The 23,435-nt window shown below is 40.8% G+C and overlaps 1 protein-coding gene across 1 annotated transcript in view; it reads right to left on the bottom strand.

The window, feature by feature from the left end:
- Positions 1–374: 374 nt before the first annotated feature.
- Positions 375–23,435, bottom strand: part of TSNAX (translin associated factor X) — a 39,778-nt gene continuing 16,717 nt past the window's right edge. The window contains exons 5-6 of the mRNA XM_005291220.5: positions 6,094–6,221; positions 375–2,497 (exon numbers count right to left, since the gene is read on the bottom strand). Coding sequence (XP_005291277.1) covers positions 2,120–2,497; positions 6,094–6,221 — 506 coding nt within the window. The 3' untranslated portion in view covers positions 375–2,119. The remainder of the gene's footprint in view (positions 2,498–6,093; positions 6,222–23,435) is intronic.

The following is a 23,435-nucleotide window of genomic DNA, read 5'->3' as shown; positions in this document are numbered from 1 at the left end:
GTGCTCAGCACACCTGAAAAATCAGGCTGTAGGTACAACAGGCACAGCCACTTGGTACTGTTCTCTATTCATCCCAGGACTAAACTTGTCTTGCCATTAGACTGTCAACTTCTTTAAGAGCTCTACATTTGATTATGCACGTGGAAGGCCCATGAGCAGTCATAGCTGCATTATTATTTTTTAATTAATGGGGGAGAAACAATGATGAGATCATGTATTGGTGAATGCCAATCATGAGGTACAAGTACAGTATGGGGAATGAGTCAGACCTTTGAATAGAGTCCTGAACTGTAAGAATGGAATGCACTCAACTATTACTAGTCAAGTATTCTCAAATAAGACTGATAGGTAAACGAACTACCACTCATTCACAATAGCTTTTTAATGATTTTATTGTTTAAAAAAAAAGCACTTTAAAAGGTATTGAACAATTGGAAAAACACTGCTTTTTCAACTCACCAAATATTTCTTTACATGGAAACAATGGGAAAACCTGTGATAAACACTGTAAGTAACTGCTGTTCTGGTCATATATCAGATGACCCCAGTTAAGTAGGACATACCATGCTAACGGGAAAAATATTGGCAGTACTACATCATATGGAAGTGGAAATAAAAAACATGCAGTATTTTCATTTGTGCTTGAGGGGCCTATTTCCTGGAGTAGTGTTTTTTTTTTTTTTTTTTTTTAAGAGCGTATTATTTTATCTGCTGTTTCTCCCCAGCATAATATACAGTTTCAAGGGGCTTTCACAACTTTGGACACAAGTGAGAATTCAGATTATCTGCCAATGAGCTCAAGAATGCCAAATAAATGCAGGGAATTTGCACATCTGCCTTATTTTTATTGCAATTTCTATTTCATAATAGTATTAAAATACACAAGGCAACACATTTCAAAGGAATAAGTCACATCTCACTTAACACACTGAACCAAATTCTTTCTTCGCTAACACCAGTTCAACTCCACTGGAGTCCCTTGGGGTTCCACAAATATAGTGGAGGGCAGAATTCTACCCACTGTCTTAACCCTGTATCCTCTTAGGTGACAAGCATGCAACCAGCCTTACGCAACAAGTCTGTCCTACTGCTGAATCCATGATAAACTTGTTTGGCTACGTTTCTGCACTTGTCCAGGAAGGAGTCTATTCAGCAAACTAAGATTCTGCATCAGTTAAAGCTTTTATTCTTTAAATTTAAAACAATAAATTCAATGTTTTAAAGGATTTTCCAAATGATGCCAAAACAGTAAGGCAACAAGGCAGAGCTAAAATAAAGCTGTGAGCCCTGAAATGGCCAGTATACAGTAATATTAACCAGGTATTATGAGTTTTATCAATGAGCAGAAAACTGTTAGTTTCAGTTTCACGTTCAAAAATAGTAGTCAGACCAAACTACAGGTTACATAGCACCTTTGGCTCTGTTTCAATTTCAGCTCCAGTGAGATAAACATTTGAATTAAGCAGATACAAATTAAACAATGTGGAGATCCAGCATCAGAGAAGTATGCTGAAATGGGCCTATAAAAACATTCTGATCCCAATAATCTAATGCATCAAAGACCAGGGTAGGTTTAGATGCTAGGAGGCTGGGTTTGTTTTGCTCTGATTAAACCATGAGGCTACTGCTTCTCCAGGCCTTTGGCCACCCCCTATTCTGACACGGAGAGTACACAGACACAGGCTACATTAAGGTGTGGGGCCCAAGAGAAATTGTGGGTAAATCAGAATCACAAAATTTAATTATTCACAACCTGCTCTGAGCATCATGTGATCGCTGAAAACTGATGCAGTGGCCCAGGCAGTTTGAAGTGAGTCCACTTCACTGAAAGACACCAGCACTGAGTGTAGCATTGACATTTAGCCATTATGACAGCACATAGAGTAGAGGAAAACAGGAGATTGAACAAATATTGGAATCTCTCCTCTATGGGCACTTACACATTATGTTAAGGGGTTTTTTTGGTTACAAGTTACCTTTGCAAATAATCTTGCTCTGCTAAGTAAAACTAAAAACATCACTACATACAAGTCATGATGAGGGTCTACTGAAAACAAATCCAAAATATTAACAAGCTTCCAACTGTACAGCCCTTCAGGGCCATGATTGTCTCACTGTTTTAGGAAAGACCCTCTTCTCGGTCAATCATTTCTGCTTTGGTGGAGAATACATCAGCCAACATGTGCTTTGGGATTTCAGAACCCCTCACTTTTAATGTATAGCAGGCGTTCTCTACTTTGGCCAGACTCTGCTTCAAGGTATATAGTTTCTTAGACACTTCATAGGGTCCAGTGTTGCCAATATAGGAAAAACCATCATAAATCTGACGTAAAAACTGGCTCAGTTCAAATGGGGTGTCTATATCACCATTTCCAACACTGTTAATACACATCCGCATGAGCTCTCCTGTTAGATCAGCCACACCCAGCAGGTAATCGACAGGTGTTACCTTCAGGCTCCAAGTGCACAGCTGCTCATCATGTGGATTGGAGGAGGGCTGAGGACAAAACACAACATAGAATATTGAAAAGTGAAGAAATGGTGGTTTGCACCAGTTTAAACACACATTGGCTTAACTGGCATAACTGTAGACCAACAACAACTAAAAAACGTTCAGTAAAATTAAACTACATAGTATTTCTATATAGTAGCAGGTTAGGCTTCAAAAGCACTTTATAAAATTCATTAACCCTTACTTTTGTACCTTACAGGTGTATGTATCTTCTACATTTCACAGATGAGAAAACAGTGGCAAATGCATTAAACATTTTTAAACACTGAAGACAGCGATCCAGGCCCTATATCTACCATCTATATCTGTACACATCGTTACCAAATTTGTCTCTGCATATATGTTTACTAGTATTTACATTTTTGTGCACAGACCTCAGGCCACCAGATTTAAAAAATTGGCCCTAACTGACCTGCCAATGCTAGTGCGGAAGTCAATGTAAGAGCCAGGGTTAGGAAAAATAAATCATACCATTTTGTAACACAATCCAGTATTTCAAAATATAGTTACCATAAAAAGCAGGACTCAAGAATAAATGGACGTGTTTCTCTGGAATTTTCCCCAGATCCATTACTCTACAATCTTATTAAAATTAATCAATACCTCATGGAGTACTTGAAATATTGTTTTATCAAGAAACAATTCTGCTCCTAAATCATATAATTTCTGTATATCTCTTCCCACATTCTATATCCCCAAGACATCATGGTATATGAAAAACTGATTTTTTATTCTTAAGAGTTCATCTGCTGCTGCTACTTTTTCTCCACCCGAAGTCATAAATCCTGTATTTATGACATCACAATTTGTTGTGAAAATGAGTAGGTCACAGAGGGTTCTGCCTTCAGCAGGAGCAGATGAACTCAAATAAAGATCTGGTTTCCTTGCAAATATTCTTAGTAGTAAGGAATATAAGAGGAGAACTATGAAAAAGCATGATTTACAACACAATTTCTTCTAATAAAATGATTTTCCATGAGTTATCTGTAACAGCAGAACTGGTGCTGTGCTCCTCCATGTAGAACTCCCAGTCGCCCTTGTCAACAGTTCAAATGGGACAAAACACTTGTTGCAGTTAGTGGTAGTATTTGAAGCCTGACCATTCTGAAATGTATTAAAATGTTAGGACATCATGGTTTCAAATTGCTCAGTAAAGGCAGTCCTTGAACATCTGTCTTCAAGACGTTTGCTTTTCTCTAGAGACATTTGCTAAATACTATACCTAGTGTTGAATTCCAGCTGCCTGGAAATGTTATGCAGCTGCCTGCTTGAGTGTTCAACTCAAAAGGCTAGCAATCTAAAGACACCTCATATTATATTTACAGCATTTCTTTCAGGGGAAAGAATATTTATTGATAAAGATACCTGCACCTTACATAACACACAGATTTCTGAGTACAATTAGGACTTAGTAATGTTGTGTTAAAGTGGCAAACATTTTTCCAGGAAATTTCTCCAACATTTCTGGCATTTTGGGCTGCTGAAGCATCACTGTCACCATGAAATTTCAGCAACAATTGTGGGCAAAGGTATGTGCAAAATGCAAAATACACTTTCATCTGGAAACTAAAGTAACATAATGGCTGAGACTTTTTTCCTTTGTGGCTTTTGAAAGATGAGCTGAAAAGAGGGGGAAACACAGAGAGACATTCTGAAACTCTCACACACACACACACACACACACAGACATTGGAGATGGAAGGCAAGGGCAAGAGGATCCATAATGGCAAGCACTACAGTCACAGAGGGAGCCAAAGGCTCAGGTGGTGGCAGAGGTTTCTCTTCCTGTAGCTAGAGGAAGAGTGTAGCATGCCTACAGTGCCAGTGGGAAGGGATTTATTTCTCAAGTCTGAACAACCTGACTGCAACACTGAATCTCTTTGTGTCCAGCTGACATTACAGTACAAGAGTACTTTGGATCTCCTAACAGTGGTTCCAATTTCTCTGCAATTGCTCAACTAGCAGTGGCATAAGGGATACCTCTGAATGGCACTGACCGTTTTTACTAGTATATTTGTAACACAATACATACCTATTACTTTGTTATGGAGCTCTTCCTGGGGAGTTACACAACAATACTCCTTAATTTTCAGGATCTCATAAAACCTTTTCTTGTCCTACATATATGCAGTGACCTGTTACACTGTTTAATTTCTATGAGCACTCTTAGGGCTTGTCTTCACTAGGGGATAAGTCAACCTAAGTTACGCTACTCCAGCTACGTGAATAACATAGCTGAGGTCGATGTAGCTTAGGTCGACTTACCCTGGTGTCTTCACTGCGCTACGTCGACGGGAGATGCTCTCCTGTCGACTTACCTTAATCTTCTCGGGAAGCTGGAGTACTGGGGTCGACCCGAGAGCGCTCTGCGGTTGATTTAGTGGGTCTCTATTAGACCCATTAAATTGACCCCTGCTGCATCGATTGCAGCAGCGTCGATCTCCCCATAGTGAAGCTCTTAGAGATATGAATGTATCTACTGGAGTTTCATTCATGACCTCAACAGCGGGTCATTCATCCAAAAATTAAACCAAGTCAAGCCCATGGAAAAATGTGTGCACTGTTACCCCTGTTACAGAAGAAAAAAACAATACTATAAGCCTGGTTTCACAACTGGCTGTAGACATCAGAATTTAGCTTTTATAGTCTAATAATGATCATTTCCTTTGACCGACTAACTTTTGTCTCCGAACAAACCTGTTCAGTCACTTTCTGAAGGCAATGCTAATATCGCATCATAGCTTATTTAAGACTTTATTCTTTTTTCAAAAATTTTGGGGAGGAATTGCAGCTGTTTCTTTGTTTTTAAATAATTGATGCTGATGACCACCGGTATGACCATCCAGTGTGGACATCTCCATGCATCTTCATTCAGTGTCATTTGAGATTTTTCTCTTTAAAGACTGCAAAATGTCTCATTAGAACAGCAATTAAAGTGACCTTATGAATTCCACACATCGATCCACTTTACATCCGAATATAAATTTTAAAAATAGAATGTTCATCCAAAGGCTGCGTAAAAAAGATGGCCAGGCTGTATTTTGGCCATATACAAAATGTTCTATTTAGGGATGGGCAGGGGAGAGAGGAAGTGCAAGAAATGGAAGATGCTGTATTAGGCATAGGAAAGGAAGGAAAGCAAGTCTGTTGCGCGGGGGGAAGTTCAAGATTAATTCTAAGTGAGATATCAGTGACCTTGCTAGGACACAGAACACGTATTTTAATACTAGCTGGTTATAGTGAAAAAATTGCAAGTTGATAAAACTGTGACAGAGGACAACACCCTTCTTCTCATCACTCTCTGTTGTTGGCTCCTGTAATTAGCTCATTGTTGAGCAATGGGACTGAATCAGTTGAGGTTACTGTACCCCTTACATTCATTTGCTTCTTCTATTTAGGTTCTTATGCTACCCCTATCAGTATGATATCTGAGTGCCTGCTGGATATAATCATATAGGCAATATGCAATACAAAATTTAGAATAGTTCCTCCAGAATTATCAAATGGTATGCTAATATACTGGCCCCTTTTCCCAATGAAAAGGGCTCAGCCTGGTTCATGAATAACAAAACAATTCTTACCGTGTTTGTTTCTTCTTCTTTGTCTTCCACTGTAAATATTAGCTGTTTGTTGATCTCCTTAACACTAATTAGTGATCGTGTTTTGATGAAATATTGGAAAGACACTGCCTCTACATATTCCTGAAGCCCTGTAGGAATAGCAAAACAGTCAAACTAATGAAACTTCTCAACAGAGATCCATGCTTACAATTACAGAAATATTTTAGAAGAGATTATTTTCAAGGTCACCTGCAAAAGGAAAGTGAAAATGGTGCAAAAGACAGAAATGGGAGCTGAATACATAATTTTATTAACCTAATATGCTTCCCCCATATACAAACCAAGACATTAAACCAACATCATGGCTGATATGCATTTTCAGCGTATTTTATTCAGAAGGGTACATTATGCATAGATCCTCTTTTCCATCCAGATGCTTTTGTAATCGTAATATAAAGCATGATACTGTTCCCACTGACCTCTCGGGCCTGTTCTCACTAAACAGCAGCTCCTTACAGTGGGGTATTAAGAAACTTGTTTTAACAGACTATTTCTCTGATAGAAAAAGAAATGAATAGCACAGTTGAAAGGCTCAGGAAAAAAATAGTTTCCGTTAACAGCAGCATTTGCAGGAATGTTAAGACTGACACTGCACTCTTTATTCAAGCAAAATCTCCACTATTGAGTATTTTTGATGAGTGAATACACACAATGGCTAAAAGACCAATTTTCCAGGTAATTTTTCTCTCTCCTTGAGTCTTTCTAGCTGTTCTTTCCTCCAACACAACCTGTGGTGAAACTGACTAAGTGAGGTACAGAGCCATGGTGCATAGTGTGGGGACCAAGAGCTGAATGACAATTTGATTTTTGCTCTCCAAATAACAATGAAGAAATGTGAATTTGCATTATTCCATCTAGTTATTACTGGAAAGTATTGACTGAAGCCCAAGACTCCCACATCATCTTTTGTAGGAAATCACAGAATCATAAAAATGCAGGACTGTAAGGGACCCCAAAGGATCATCGAGTCCATCCCCCATGCTGAGGCAGGACCAAGTATACCCAGACCATTCATCACATATCTACTCTGGTCTTAAAAATCACAAAGGGGAGCACAGAGTGTGGCACAGCCGGAGGGCTGTGTCATGAAGAGGATGCTGCAATCCTGGGAGTGACATGGGTCCCTGGATCAGAAGTGACAGTAGCGAGACGCGAGGGTGCACCGGCTAGCAGAGCCAATCCCTGGGACAGCCAGAATGGGGCGCCGCAGTGGTGAGTCACACCACATCACATATGGTGGAGAATGTGGGCATTTGGTTGCCCCTGAGGGAAGGGGACTGAGTGAGAGACTCAGAGACTGTTTGACAGCTGCCCTTGTTAGAAGAGGAGTTTGAAAGACTATTTAAGGGATACTTGCGGGGGTAAAGGAACTATGGAGCTGCCATGTACAGAGACCTTCTTGGCAGAAGGCAGGTGTACCTTCCCAGGCTGGACTTCAGAGTTGCCGCTTCCAATAAAGGGGGTTGAAGAGCAACCAAGAGGGATTCAGGCCCTGGTGAGGTAGATCCTGGAAAACTAGCGGCATCAGTGGGAGGCACAGAGATACTTGCAGGAATGCCTGAGGCAACTAATGGAAGAGCAGCGTTATTTGCTCAAGACCCTCCAGGAGGTGATCAGGGGCCAGAGAGCCTGGGGCAAGAAGCCAGGTCCCAGGGTCAGGCCAGCAGGCCAAGCAGGGCAGTGTTATGCCTGTGGGCAGAGGGGACCCTTCAAGAGAGCGTGCCCCTATTGGAAAGAGGAGAAGTCTATCCCAAAGGGAAAGAGAACAGGGAAACCCCCAGTCCCTGACCTCTGAAGAGAAAAGGAAGGGGGGATGCTTGTTTTGCCTGTGGGGAATCAGGGCATGTGAAGAGGAAGTGCCCTCACAGACAGAACAGGAGCCCAGGGAATGGCAGCATCCCAATTGGGGATGAGAAAGGGGACCCGAGCCAGCAGAAGGGCAAGAGAGATAGAAAGGAACAGAAGGAGGTGCCAGATACCCAGAGGGGGTGCACCAAGATGGTGGAGAAGGCCAAAGGGGTCGAGCAGGAGAGAAAGGAGAAACAGAAGAGAAGGAAGAGTCCCTTAGACATCCAGCTGCAGGATGTGGGGACTTATACAGAGACCAATTGAAGGGAGCTGGGAATTCAGACCCTGGGAGAAGGGGGTACTGGGATAGCCAACAGTGCAAGGGCCAAGGCTATGGGAGAGGCTGAAAGCCACTGAGCTGGCCTTGCACAAGACAGCGCAGAGGCACACATAAGGAAATTTAGGGACACCAGGGAAGAGAATGACAAGTTGCTCCTCCTAGTGGAGAAGCTGAGACAGCAGAGGGACACCCTGCAAGCACAGCTGTGGGGGCAGCAGTGGAGGTAACCTCCACCAACCAGGGCAGTCGGTCGTAAGGGAGAGGGTATGTGATGGGGCACCTGCCACACACTGGGCTCCAAGGGGTTATCAGAGCCCTTGGGAGGCTGCGCAGGAGGCAGCCAATCAGAGAAGGGCTGAGACGAACAGCCAATCAGGGCCCGGCAGGCCCATATAAGAAGAGCTGCAGGACAAAATACCTTCAGTCACTCCCTGGAGCTTGAAGAGGGAGGAGGACTGGCTGCCTTGCAGGCTGAAGGGCCTGGGCCAGCACCCAGAGTAGTGGGTGGGCCTGGGTCCATTCCCCTCCCCCCCTTGCCACTGAGGAAGTGGCCAGACATTGAGCTGCAGTTGCTGCTGAGGGAAGTGGCTGGACAGCTGACTGCAGGTCCCCAGGAAGGGGGAACACAGAGTGCAGCACAGCTGGAGGGCTGTGTCATGAAGAGGATGCTGTGTTCCTGGGAGTGACAGTGGTGAGACACCACTAGAAGAGGGCGCACTGGCTAGCAGAGCTGAACCCCAGGACAGCCAGCAGGGGGTGCCGCAGTGGTGAGCTGTACCACATCACAGGTTGTTCAATCAGTTTTGCATCCACCTTGTAGTAATTTCATCTAGACCATTTCCCTAGTTTGAGAATGTCATGCATGACTGTCAAAAACCCTACTAAAATCAAGATATATCACAGCAATTAACTGATTCATTCCTTACATCCTGTAGTTCGGGTGAAATTCACACCTGTCCCGAGGATCTTTTAATATTAATCATTTATATTGCAGTACCACCAGGTGGGGGCTTTGTTCTCTAGCAACATATGGGATATAAGTTATAGACCGTGTCCCAAAGAGCTTACAACTTAAAAAAGCAAGACATTACAGGTAGATAAAACGAACAAGTAAGTGGGGACAAGCAGGAAAAGAAAAGATATGCTCTAATAAATTTGTTAGTCTCTAAGGTGCCACAAGTACTCCTGTTCTTTTTGCGGATACAGACTAACACGGCTGCTACTCTGAAACCTGTCAAAATAGTATATTGTTTTAGCACAGATTAGCTGTGTATATAATTTGTAGTGAATTGTAGTAAACACAACTCACTACCTGCTTAGCAGTTACCAGATGGCAGTTTTATGTATGTATTACAGAAGAGGTGAGATTTAAGGAGGGTCTTGAAGGAAGATCAAGTCTTGGTAGCTTTACAGATTTGGACTGGGAGTTCTGTCCTTCTTTGTAAGGGGCTGAATTGGGGAAAGTATGTGGGAAGTGCCCATAAGCAGGCAATTGAGGCTGGCATGGTTGGTAGAGTTTAAGGCAGTCATTCTCCCTGAGGGTATGCAGAGATCTTTCAGGGGGTATGTCAACTGATCTAGATATTTGCCTAGTATTCTAAAAGGCTACATAAAAAGGACTACCCAAGTCAGAACAAACTAAAATTTCATACAATGATTTGTTTATACTGCTCTATATATTATACATTGAAATGTATGTACAATATTTATATTCCAATTGATTTATTTTATAGTTGTAAAATGGAGAAAGTAAGCAATTTTTCAGTCAGTGTGCTGACATTTTTTTATTTTTATGTCTGATTTTGTAAGCAAGTAGTTTTTAAGTGAGGTGAAACTTAGGGTATTTAAGACAAATCAGACTCTTGAAAGGGGTACAGTAGTCTGGAAAGGTTGACAGCCACTGCAATAAGGTAATAGAACGGATAGGCATGGTGGGGCTAAAATGTGAAGAACTTTGACAGTGCAGATGAGAAGTTTGTACTTGACATGTTGGAAGATAAAAAGCCAAAGGAGAGAGTTAAAAAAGCAGGGTGACAATCACAGCAACATGCCAGGAAAATTATCTTAGCAGCTGCATTTTGAATACACTTGTAGGAGGCCAGAGAGGAGAGACTGCTGTATTCAAGGCACAAGATGATATGGGCTTAGACAAGAGTTTTGGCAGTGTGGGCAGTGAGGAAAGATTCGATCTTGGGGGGAAATCTTGGCCCCACAGAAGTTGATGGGAGTTTTGCCATTGATTTCAGCATGACCGGGATTTCACTCCTAGAGATGTTGTACAGGAAGATACAGCCTGGATCAAAGGAAAGGTCTGAGTCAAAAAATAAAGCCAAGAATATGGATATGAGCAACAGGGAAAATGGTGGTGCTGTTCAATGTGATTGAGAGGGTGACAGAGAGAGGGTTTGGGTGGGGAAGATCAGCCTATAGAAGGCCTGTCATACTATAGCCGTAATAAAGGGCTTAAAGGTGACCTAAAAGGATATTTAAGAACAACTGTATCCTTTTTATGCTTTTTTATGACTCTGGCAGGGTAAGGAAAATCGGTTCAGTGGTCAGAAGCCACCTTAAAATGCTCTTCACTGGTGAGGAGCCATTAGAGGCTGCCTCTGATTATGCCCCCTGTGATTGTTCTAGCTTTTTCTCCCCAATCTAAAGCTACACCTAAAAATCTACAATGGAGATAAAGCATTTTGAGCATGAGTGTAAAAGGCTGCTAAAAAGAATGTGCTCAATCAGAATCCCCAAAAAGTTTTATTAACCTATAAGTTCTAGAAACTGTTGGATTTCACCACTTATCTTTTCCCAGGCTCATCTTGTACTCCGTTATGATGCAGTATTATGTGACCAACAATTCATTATGACATTTTCTCTAATTCTGTTTTTAAGCAGAGAGCTACCACATATAGCAGCATTACACATGGGAACCTCTGCCAGAGCACATTTCTGGTGTCTTTGGACTGGACAATCAACTGGGAACGAAGGATCAGGGACCTGACCAACTACAGTAACTCCTCATTTAATGTTGTCCCACTTAATATTGTTTCAATGTTACATCCCTGTTCAATTAGAGAACATGCTCGTTTAAAGTTGTGCAACGCTCCCTTATAACGTCATTTGGCGGCCTGCTTGTAAGATTCTGTGGAAGAGCAGCGACTTTACAAGGGAGCATTGCACAAGTTCTGCTTCTTCACCTCCTTCCCCTCCCTCCCAGCACTTCCCCCACCGCCAAACAGCTGGCGGCGCGTAGGACTTTCTGGGAGGGAGGGGGAGGAGTGGAGATGAAGGGCTTCCCTGCTCCTCCCCCTCCCTCCCAGCACTTCGGGCTTAGGACTTTCTGGGAGGGAGGGGCAGAAGCGGGGAAGCGCTGCGTCTCCGCTCTTCCCCCACCCTCCCAGAAAGTCCTAAGTGCCGCCAAACAGCTGTTTGGCGGCACTTAGGACTTGTGGTGTGTGTGTGGAGGGGTTATGTGGCGTGCTCTGGAGAGGAGATGGAGTAGGGGTGGGAAGAGGTGGGCCTGGAGTGGAGCAGGGACAGGAAGAGATGAGCCTGGAGCATTCCTGGCAAAATCTGAGCCTGTTCTCCAGGGAAGCTGCTGCTGCTGCAAAGGTGCTTCCTAGCGTCCTTGCCTGCAGCGGGCTGTGCCTGTGTGGGGTAAGCCAGGGGCACTTCCCAACCACAGTACAGTACTGTACAGTATACAGTATAATGCCTTTTGTCTGCCCCAAAAAAATTTCCTTGGAACCTAACCTCCCGCATTTACATTAAATCTTATGGGACAACTGGATTCGTTTAACATTGTTTCACTTAAAGTTGCATTTTTCAGGAACATAACTACAACGTTAAGTGAGAAGTTACTGTACTTCTGCCAAAAGAGATCAAGTGAGCTCCCAAATTCCCTATTCATCATTCCCTTGATCACACCACCCCATTCCCTAAATTCACTCATCCACAGCTTCCTCTTTCCTTCTTCAATTTCTACCTCCTGCTCCCACACACATCCTGTTTCTCTTTCCTTTACTTTGTCCTACATTCTGATCATCCCCGCATTCCTCTCAACTCCCACTTCTCACACCGCCTAACTGTTTCACTTTCACTAACTTTCACACAGAAGCATTAAACAAAAACATCTGGTTTGCCATTTACTTTCATTCAACCCTTCCATGATTTTGGTTAAGTCCCCTTCTTTCAGAATTATAAGATTTATGCTTACATAATGTCCTGTATATTACTGTCTTCCAAATATGTCTAGTTTATTTGGTAGCTCAAATTACTCACACATTTGGAGCTGTTTCCATTTCCAATAGCATTTCTGGGTTCCCTGGTAATGATTATTTTGCTATTTATTCCATAAAAATAATCATACTTGACCATAGTATAAGGCAGCGGTTCTCAAACTGTGGGTCGTGACCCCATTTTAATGCAGTTGCCAGGGCTGGCATTAAACTTGATGGGACTTGGGGCCGAAGCCCAAGCCGCATCACCCAGGGCCAAAGCCACAGCCTGAGGGCTTTCGCCCTGGCTGGTGAGGCTTGGGCTTTGGCTCCCCTGCCCGGGGCGGCAGGGCACAGGCTTTGGTCCCCCCCTCCTGGGGTCATGTAGTAATTTTTGTTGTCGGATGGGGGTCGCGGTGCAATGAAGTTTGAGAACCCCTGTTATAAGGCTTTTTAAAAGTCTCCTGTCTGCCAAAAGTAGTTCAAAGATGACATTTAAATGACCCATGATCTTGAAATAATGTGTTTTTATATGCAGGTAAAAGGATGTTTAAATATATTACGTTTTAGCTTAATGGAAGGACATCCGCTACTCTCAGCAAATAATCCCCAAGGTGAAAAATTCCATCCCATTTCACTATTCCATCCAACAATACCTTTCCCCTTCTGCTCTTGTTTGGATTTATTCCAAAATAGGATTATTTATGGATTGTGCTGCCAGTAACAGAGTAGTTTATAAGGCTGCTTTTATGTAATTTATTTTGTTTTCCCTGTACCCACATGGAGAAGTCCAATTAAAGATCTCTATAATTATTTCTAGTAGCACTTTCTACAAATACAGTGTACCAGAACTGAAGAGGTTTTGGCATGTTTTATTACATTTACTGTATGTTAACAATGGTTCATTTAATCTTCCATCACCATCAGTTATCCTACTTGAGAAATGCAACAAACGGCAGCAATGAGCTATGCTAACGTTCTGGTGTATTTTGAAAACTGAAAGATTGAGTAATTTTTTTCTAGCAGACAGATCTTCTGCACACAGTCCTAATACATTCAGTAGAAATATTCAGCAGAAAGATTTTCAAGCAAGTTCTTACAGTGACCCAATTCAGAGACCAAAACCAACAACAGATTTTAGCAGCACACTTCTTGTCACTCCCCATTGAAATCTAAACAAACAGCCAAATTTTCAGTTTGCATTACTGTTGGTGCTAATTTTCTTTCAAGGTTCATTTCATCTTAAAGCTGGAGCAACTAGGGCATGCCCCCTAAAACAGACAGTCATCTCAACATTACTAGTATAGCTGGAAACTACAACTACATAAAATATTGCCAGAGGATTACACAGAAGAAGTAGGAATTTGTGAGCAGCAGAAAGGAAGATGGGGCCAGGAGGCTGAGGAGAGAGATTGGAAATTAAGGGAAGGAGCTGTGAAGGAGACAGACCAGTGCTATGGGAAGGGGATGGACAATGACAGAATTGCAGCTGCCCAATCAGAGGGATCAGAGTAGGTAAATGGAAACTCCCTCTGACTGTTGAGGTGTGGTGGGGATTCACATTTCTGCATATGCATACTGAAATTTCAGCTTGAAATGATTGCACCCAAATTGGGGCTTAGGGGCTACCTCCTTAAGATTAAAAAACAGGAGACCAAAAAACGTAGCCAATTAAACTTTAAGTGTAAATTTTGAATGTAGAACATTTTTATAATCTCATGCTTTCAGCCAGTACCTCATAACTCTTGAGCGCTCAGGGTTGGCAATAATGGGTCTATTTTCTCTCTTCCTGCATATTGTCTGTTCCTATTCCCCCTCAGTCTTGTTTTCATTCTTTCTTCCCACACTTCCTTCCATTCTCTTTCTCATTGTCTTCCTCTTCTCCCCACTCTTAATCTCTTAATACTGCCACTGCTGGGCGATGGCTAAACGAGACAGTGCTGATTCCCTCCTACATTGTGCAGCAGGACGCAGGGCACTGAATGCAGCAATAGGAAATGCTGTACTGTGGCTTACTGCCACCACACAGTGGCCACAGAAAGAACAGCAGGGGAAATCCTGTTCACTCCTTGCACTTCAACTGGAATGAGCTATCAGCAGTGCTGCAGGATGGGAGGGGGAAGGCAGGGCATCGCTCAAGGGTAAATGAGTGAGTGTCATGTGAAATTTGTCTGTTAGGATTTGAACCTGCAGACAGTATAGGTATTGGTCTAGAAAGATTAATCTGATGTTTAGGCCACTAAGCTACCCCCTCATCCCTATCATTTAAAACCTGTAACTGGACTCCTGTGGAACATCCTTTCAAAAAATTGGAATACACCAGTGTTCGCCACCAGCAGAGTGGGGTGCCTTTCCTGATCTTCAAAATTAAACACTGATAAAGCAATGGCAAATTAATGGGTTGATATGGGTCAATCAGAGGATTTCTCTTGTAAGCTTGTCCCCAGGATGACAAAATTAAAAAACTACTGGAATATCCAACCAGATCAGACAATTAACTGAATGTTTCTACTAACACAAACAGCAGTTAAAACAGTCAAATGCGTTAATGTTTAAATTAGGGCTGTCAAGTGATTACAAAAATTAATCGCATGATTAAAAAATTAATCTCGATTAATCGCAATGTTAAACAATAGAATACCATTTATTTAAATATTTTTGATATTTTATACATTTTCAAATATATTGATTTCAATTACAACACAGAATACAAAGTGTACAATGCTCAGATTACAAGTATTTACACTGTAAAAAAAATATTTTTCAATTCCCCTAATACAAGTACTGTAGTGCAATCTCTTTATCATGAAAGTTGAACTTACAAAGATAGAATTATGTACAAAAAAACTGCATTCAAAAATAAAACAATGTACAATTGTAGAGCCTGCAAGTCCACTCAGTCCTACTTCTTGTTCAGCCAAACCAGTTTGTTTACAATTGCGGGAGATAATGCTGCCCGCTTCTTGTTTACACCTGAAAGTGAGAACAGGCATTCTCATGGCATTGTTGTAGCCAGCGTCACAAGATATTTATGTGCCAGATGTGCTAAAGATTCCTATGGCCCTTCATGCTTCAACCACCATTCCAGGGGACATGCGTCCATTCTGATGACTGGTTCTGCTTGATAACAATCCAAAGCAGTGCAGACTGATGCATGTTAATTTTCATTATCTGAGTCAGATGCCACCAGCAGAAGGTTGATCTTTTTTTTTGGTGGTTTGGGTTTTGTAGTTTTTGCATCAGAGTGTTGCTCTTTTAAGACTTGTGAAAGCATCCACACCTCATCCCTCTCAAATTTTGAAAGGCACTTCAGATTCTTAAACCTTGGGTCGAGTGCTGTAGCTAATCTTTAGAAATCTCACATTGGTACCTTCTTTGCATTTTGTCAAATCTGCAGTGAAAGTGTTCTTAAAATGAACAACATGTGCTTGGTCATCATCCAAGACTGCTATAACATGAAATATATGGCAGAATACAAGTAAAACAGAGCAGGAGACATACAATTCTCCCCCAAGGAGTTCAGTCATAAATTTAACACACTTTTTTTAAACAAGCATCATCAACATCTTCTCTGGAATGGTGGCCAAAGCATGAAGGGGCATATGAATGTCTAGCATATCTGGCATGTAAATACCTTGCAATGCCGGCTACACAAGTGTCAAGCAAATACCTGTTCTCACTTTCTGGTGACATTGTAAATAAGAAGAGGGCAGCATTATTTCCTGTAAATGTAAACAAACTTGTTTCTCTTAGCAATTGACTGAAGTAGGACTGAGTGGACTTATAGGCTCTGAAGTTTTACATTGTTTTGTTTGAGTGCAGTTACGTAACAAAAAAAATCTACATTTGTAAGTGGCACTTTCACGACAGAGATTGCTCTACAATACTTATATGAGGAACTGAAAAACACTCTTTTGGTTATCATTTTTACAGTGCAAAGATTTATAATAAAAAATATACACTTTGATTTCAATTGCAACACAGAATAAGACATATAAAATGGAGAAAATATCCAAAATATTTAATAAATTTCAATTGGTATTCTATTGTTTAACAGTGCGCTTAAAACCAATTAATCTTGATAAAAAATTTTAATCCTGATTAATTTTTGAGTTAATCGCATGAGTTAACTGTGATTAATCAGCAGCCCTAGTTTATATGTGATCATTAGATTTCAGAGTTGACCCCCTATTAAGATTAATATGGCAGTTCACCCTTCTCAGGCTTTGTTTCAATTCAGGTTTTCTGCAGACTCAGGAAAATAGCTTTTATTAGATTCACATTAACAAAGTTCTGTTTCCAGTGATAAGTGCTAGAAACTGAAGTTGATTATACGAAAGCTTAAAGTTCTGTAAAACTATCCACCAGCTGCTTATTTGCTGTGGGAGTGTCCTAAGGTTTACATATTTGGGGATGGAGTGAAGTCAAAGGTTAATTTTATAACTGCCTACCGAAAAAAAGCTGAATCTAGAGCCAGCTTTCCTCAGACACCAGTGACTTGGATATCCTGTTGTGAGAACAGCTTTTAAAAAAAGAGCTCTGGTAATACTAAACACTGACCCTTGCACAATGGAGACAACTAACATGTCCAAACAGAGCATTAAACCAAAATCTTCATAGAGGCCTTTAATATTTTATTTGCTACTGTTTTGATTCACTGTAGCAACTCTTCAAAGACTGAGTCAGTACGCCAATTTGAGTTATACAGCTTTTGGAGTCTTGAAACAACTTTTAGGAGAGAATACAACTTATGCCATGTCTACATAGGCAAGCTGCTCCATCTAGATTTACTCAAATCAGCTTTTGAACCGATTTAGTTAAACCAGCGCAAACCTGCATAAACAATCTTAATGAAGTTTAAGAAATGTTTATCTCCATTTAAACAGATTCTTAAGTGACAAACTAAACTGAAATAAGCATATCAACAGAGCCTTTTGCACTGGTTTAAGTATACTGGTGTAATATCATATAATTAGTTAAACCACTGAAAATGTCTCACATAGACAAGACCCAAATATGTTGAGTGTGATTATGGTATGCTCCTGAGGGGTGCTCTGCTAGTTAACATAATGCTTTCTCACCATCAAGAATTATAATTCCTCTGTGTTCCCTTCCTCCCACTTCTCTTCCCCAACCCACCCTCTTTTTTTTTAAGGATAGATTCTGCTGTATATGCTGCAGTAGTTTATTTGAGGTACTAAAATGCTCATATCTGCATGTTCTAGTACTTTGTTGGCATTTTGTTTATATATTTGCTTATTTTATCCAAAAACCTTTATTTAAAAGTTACCAAAATAGAATGGCACCTTGAGTGAAGGCTCTAATTTTTCTCCCCAACTATATGAAGACACAATGATGCAGCCATGTTTGTTGTTAACTAAAGTACAAGGTATAAATTCAGCATTGAAATAACCAGGTGAAAAATCTATTGAGTTTTTAACAGTCTCTATAACATCCTTTCCACTATTGTATAACTGAGTCACAATTCTGCTCTGCTTACAGGCTTTCATACACACTGCAAGGTTGAACTAAAGAAATGAAGACAGCACTGGTCTTACAGCTAATTTAAAGACAAAATTTCAAAGATAAAAGAGGCAACTAACAAAAGCTCATACTTAGTGACAATTTTATATACCTGTGGCCTTGTACCTGTGTTTTGCTCCTACTTGAAGCATCTCTGATAGATGTTCCATGATCAATTCTATTCACTTGCATTGACTTTTGTGACACAATTTAGTCATTCTGTTGAATTCAACAAGTCAAATATTCTAGATGAATTTTTAAAGGGGACTGGAAAACTATGACCAATAAAAATTGTGGTAAACAAGTGTTAAGGTTTCCTGAGCTGGGGGGTAATCAAATGCTAAGCTTACCCACTTGTGATATGCTAATAGGAGTAATCAAATCCCATTGGGCATTAGCTGATCAATACAGGAGTGAAGAAGGAATTTCCCCCTTTCTACAGCATTGCACAACTGGTCAAGTACATCGTAGCATGGCAGATGGGGGTGAAAGTATTCACTAGGCCTATGCTGAGGATGGGATATCAGATGTGATGTCACATTCACTGTTCTATGACAAATCTTACACTACCTAAAAATCTGAGGCCAAAACTAAGGAGGTGCACAGACTCCTTTATTCCATGGAGGTGTGCCCTGAGCCAGCCTCACCAATCCCTCTAGTGGTCATACTGAGCAGTAGCGACAAAGTGACTGGTTAGCTCAGGGGTAGGCAACCAATGGCACGGGTGCCGAAGGCAGCATGCGAGCTGATTTTCAGTGGCACTCACACTGCCCGGCTCCTGGCCACCAGGCTGGGGGGGCTCTGCATTTTAATTTAATTTTTAATGAAGCTTCTTAAACATTTTAAAGACCTTATTTACTTTACATACAACAACACTTTAGTTAAATATTATAGATTTATAGAAAGAGACCTTCTATAAATGTTAAAATGTATTACTGGCACGCAAAACCTTAAATGAGAGTGAATACATGAAGACTCGGCACAGCACTTCTGAAAGGTTGCTGACCCCTGGGTTAGCTGCTGCACTATGGTCAGGAACCACAGCAGAGAAGGGACAGAACTCATATGAGCTCCCTGTGTTTGGCCACAACTAAATGTCACAATGTACTTCTTTTTCTAGTATAGGCAGTGCCTAGAGAGGAGAAATTCTGTGTTCTTAGGCTGTGTCAACACTGAGATTTTTTATAAGTAATTCCACGGCTGCACCCATCACTGCAGCTCCACCACGCACAGCAACCACGGGAGCGCCAGTCAAGACAAGATGCTGACTTTTTTATAACAATGTCATCTAATCCTATTGAGAGAAAGTGTAGACATGGTGGTAAAACACTGATGGTAACTCATGATCTCCTTTGCAAGAGTTCCTACCACTGCTATTACCAGTAAAGGCACACCAGCCATAATGCAATGGAAAAGCTCAGCTAGACAAGGCCCTACCTACACTCATTATTATTAATTTGTATTACAGTAGGGCAGAGAGGTTCCAAACATATTAGGGGCCCTCTGTTCTAGGCATCCTGCAGAAGAGACCATCCCTGTCCTGTAGATCTTACAAGTCCCTTGACTTTCATGGATGTATCAGAGATCAGAATCAGGCCCCAACTGGTTAATGTTTAGACAAATATCTAGAATTGGGTCCTTACGAAATACTGCATTTGCTCCTCCACCACCCACAAGTCCTAACTACATGCAGTACGAATGTCTATCAAATGCATGGCTACCCTAATTTACCTCAATATTTGCTTTCAGTTGCCTAAGGAGGTAAAGCTTGTTAAATGCTTCTCATCTTTTTAGCATCATGGAATTATTACATTTATGCAAACTAGTCTCAGAATATACTTTGAAATATTTCCACAAATATAATTTATTATTTATAAAGCAGGCGTTTTTGGGTGCTTAAGTTTGGCGTGTGCATTTGATGTACATTACTGACCGTGTAACAGTATTAATTTATTAGAATAGGCAAAACAGTCATCATGAAAAGCTAACTTCTCTGGTTCACTATAGAGCTTATGGCTAGAATCTTTCCCAGTCCTTCTCCTGACTGACTTCCTGATAAAATTTTAAAGAAACTTTACACATTTCCTCACAGGATATATTTGGTATATATTACAAATTGAGGGAAGGGGCAGGAATTCTATATTCCAAATGTTAACATTTTCAAAATATCAACAAAGCGGAACATTCACAACATAACAAATTAAGAGTTGTACATTAAAAAAAGGACTCGTTATTTCAGTATCTCTGTTTGCTTGTTTAATCATCCCTTGGGATAATCTGTACTGTTAAGAGAAGTGTAGAAAACAGGCATTAGTTTTTGTTGTTCAATTATTAGTGCTATACTCAGTGTTTGAGCTCATACAAGTATCCTTTAGGGAAACATCCTGCGTGCCGTTAGCACTATTCTTAATGAGGGAAAGCATGGAACTCCTTTAGTGCTCTGCCAGAATTGTTTTATCTTCAAGTCAAAAGAACAACTGTTTGGAGTAATCCCAAAAAAAACATTTAACAATTAAAGTGGCAAATAATATTCCCAAGCATCTAGCACTGTTCTATTTATAGACTAACAGTTATTATACCAAATAAAATACATATCAGCCAGCTTTATTATGCAGCTAGAGTCATGACTCTATAATTAAAGTGGTTAAGATGGTTTCCATTACAAATCCAGTTATGACCCCTCCTTATTCTTTCTGGGAGAAGTCGGGTGGGGAGCAAGAGGATGTCTCATGTTTGATTTCTAGCCAGAGGAGAATATTTTTAGGAAGTGTGAGGTTAATTGGACAAGCTGTTTTTGAGATATGGGACACTGTCTTTTTTAAAAATTCTTTTGTCAATTCATGCTTAATTGAAAAATGTTTTGGTCCAAAAACTTTGCTTGTGTTTTTTGTACTAGTCCTCAACAACAACAAGTGCAAAGAGCTTTTTTTTTAAATACTAACTTGTAGTGGAAAATTTTAAAGTTATTAAAAGGTCAAGGTTAAAACTCTAGGAGGTATGTAAAGGCTTCCTGGATATTATAACTTTCATGAAACATCTAGCAAGTTTACAAGCTCCACTGTAATTAATCTAGCCTCTAGTTTTTTTAAAATAAACTATCCAACCTTTTTGTCATAATGATAGACTTAGAAATGCAACCCAATAATAAGGCTTGTACCTTTGTCACTGATTTTTCTTTATGACTCTTCTTTACAATTATGGTTATTCATGATAAATTTTAGGAGGGAAAACTGGTCTCTTCTATCCCAATAGTATTGTTGCTTAACCACACTTCATTCACCTCCTGATTTCCTGCATATTCCTGACAGTATGCCATTCCCTTAGATACCAACATCAGCACTATCATCCATAGAAACTCACCACATTTCCATCGGTCCATGAGCCAATACTTTTTCTCTTTGCCACCCCTACTCCTGAATGGAGAGTGGAAGTCCCTGTGAACAAGGTGGTAAGAGGGGTATTACCAACTCACCCAGAGTTTAACCTGTGGTCATGCATAGGCTGACTACATAAAGTCTAGGGCCATGTCTACACTAGCACTTATGTCGGCAAAACTTTTGTCATTCAGGGGTGTGAAAAAAACAATCTGAGTGACGTAAGTTTTGCCAGCATAAGCGCTGGTGTGCACAGCGCTATGTTGGTGGGAGACGCTCTCCCACTGACATAGCTACCACCACTCGTTGAGCTGGTTTTATGATGTTGATGAGAGAGCTCTCCTGTCAGCATAATACAGCTACACAAGCACTCTTACAGCGGCTGCTGTAAGCTTGTAAGTGTAGACATGGCCTGAGTCTTTTTTCAAAACTTTATATAACAGCAAGGGGCAATCATACAGTCATTTCCTTTACTATAAGCTACCTATCCATGACAATCAATGCAAGTCTCACCTTACAATGACTGGGGAGCTCAGTGTGCTGAAATGGATTCATCGTCTGGACCTTTCTTCCTCAACCTCACTCAGCTCCCCCCTTACTTATTTATAACTTTCCTATGACAGCTGCAGTGAGAGGTTTCCTCCCCAGCGCCAAGCTTTAATGTTACATTCAAACTAGCAACAATCAACTAGAGCAACTTCTAAAATATTTGTTAATCCTTTCCTGACCACTTGAGAGAAAGTAAAGAAAAGAAAAACTACAATCAAGAACATTCAGTTCTATAATGAATGTGGCAGAGTAGGTAAACACACTGTTAACACTCAATTCAACAATCAGCATGGCAGAGCAAGTCACATGTTCTCAAAGTTAATACTCAGCTCTGCAAGCAGCAAGGTCGGTTTCACCCAAGGTGTTCCAGAGAAGGGGACAAAAGAGAATTCTTTCTGCTCCTGCTACACTCCCCACCTTGATGTCCAGGACTAAGTCAAATGTCACCTCTCTGAATCAGAAATCTATGAAGCCATGCCATCCGGCATCACTGCCAGGTGGCATGCTTGTGAGGGACCATCAAAGACATGGTGCCCATCATAGTTCAATCTCTAGAGGGGAGTGCTTGCCTCATGGCTACCTCTTCCCTTAAACATGATATTTTACGTACATACATCATATCCAGCAACCAAGCATTATCATTCCAATCATAACTAAAACTTATGAACCAAACAGTACAATTGAATGTAACATGAAATTTAGCATTCCCATTCCAGTGGGTAACCATCCTAAGAAAATTTTCCACCAGCTAACTTGTCCTTCCTTTTCAATTATCTGTGCAACAGCTTTCAACCGTCCGACCTCATGAGTTACTTTAATTTGCAACTTTTTTTCTCTCTTTTCCTAAGAAGACTGTCTCGCAATTTCAGAAAAGTCCAGCAGTTGCTGCAACTGTCTAGTAGATGATGGCAAATCGATCAGCTGTAAGTGGATATTCAATTTTAAGTCCACTTTTTCATTCTCATACATGATGGTAGGTACTCAAAAGTAGATGTCATCTACCCGAAGGGTGGTGATACTGGAATCAGCTTCAATGGTATTAACACAATACCTGGATCTATCAGGCACTCTTCTCCATCCAAAGTCACTATACCTACAAGAGAATGAAAACACATTCCCTTCTCCAAGGTAAAAGATGTTAGTTCCATCTGGCCATATTCCCTCTACCGCACACTTCCTAATGAATCCAATATTCTTGGGTCAGTGGCTGCTGGTGTAAGGATAAAGCCACTGGTTGCCATTGGCCTGAGTTGTTATAAAATAACCACTGAGGCCTTTATGTGGAGTGCAGGATTAACTTACTCAATTTTCCCACACTGACTACTGGATACAGTACTGTTATGCAGGATCAAGGCAGGCACGACAATGGGTGCACACACACCCACGTGTTAAAATTGATCACCATGCTTGATGTTACCAAGCATAATTGGAAACCTGACCCTGCATCCAATTACTTAACACTGCAGGTAATGCGCCCAGCTTTACTGATATTGTGACTTCCTTAATTATTTCCTG

Source organism: Chrysemys picta, chromosome 3 (assembly GCF_011386835.1).
Source record: "Chrysemys picta bellii isolate R12L10 chromosome 3, ASM1138683v2, whole genome shotgun sequence".
Lineage (NCBI taxonomy): Eukaryota > Metazoa > Chordata > Testudines > Emydidae > Chrysemys > Chrysemys picta.
Note: the sequence above shows the minus strand (reverse complement) of the source record. Positions and strands in the feature narration are given on the sequence as shown.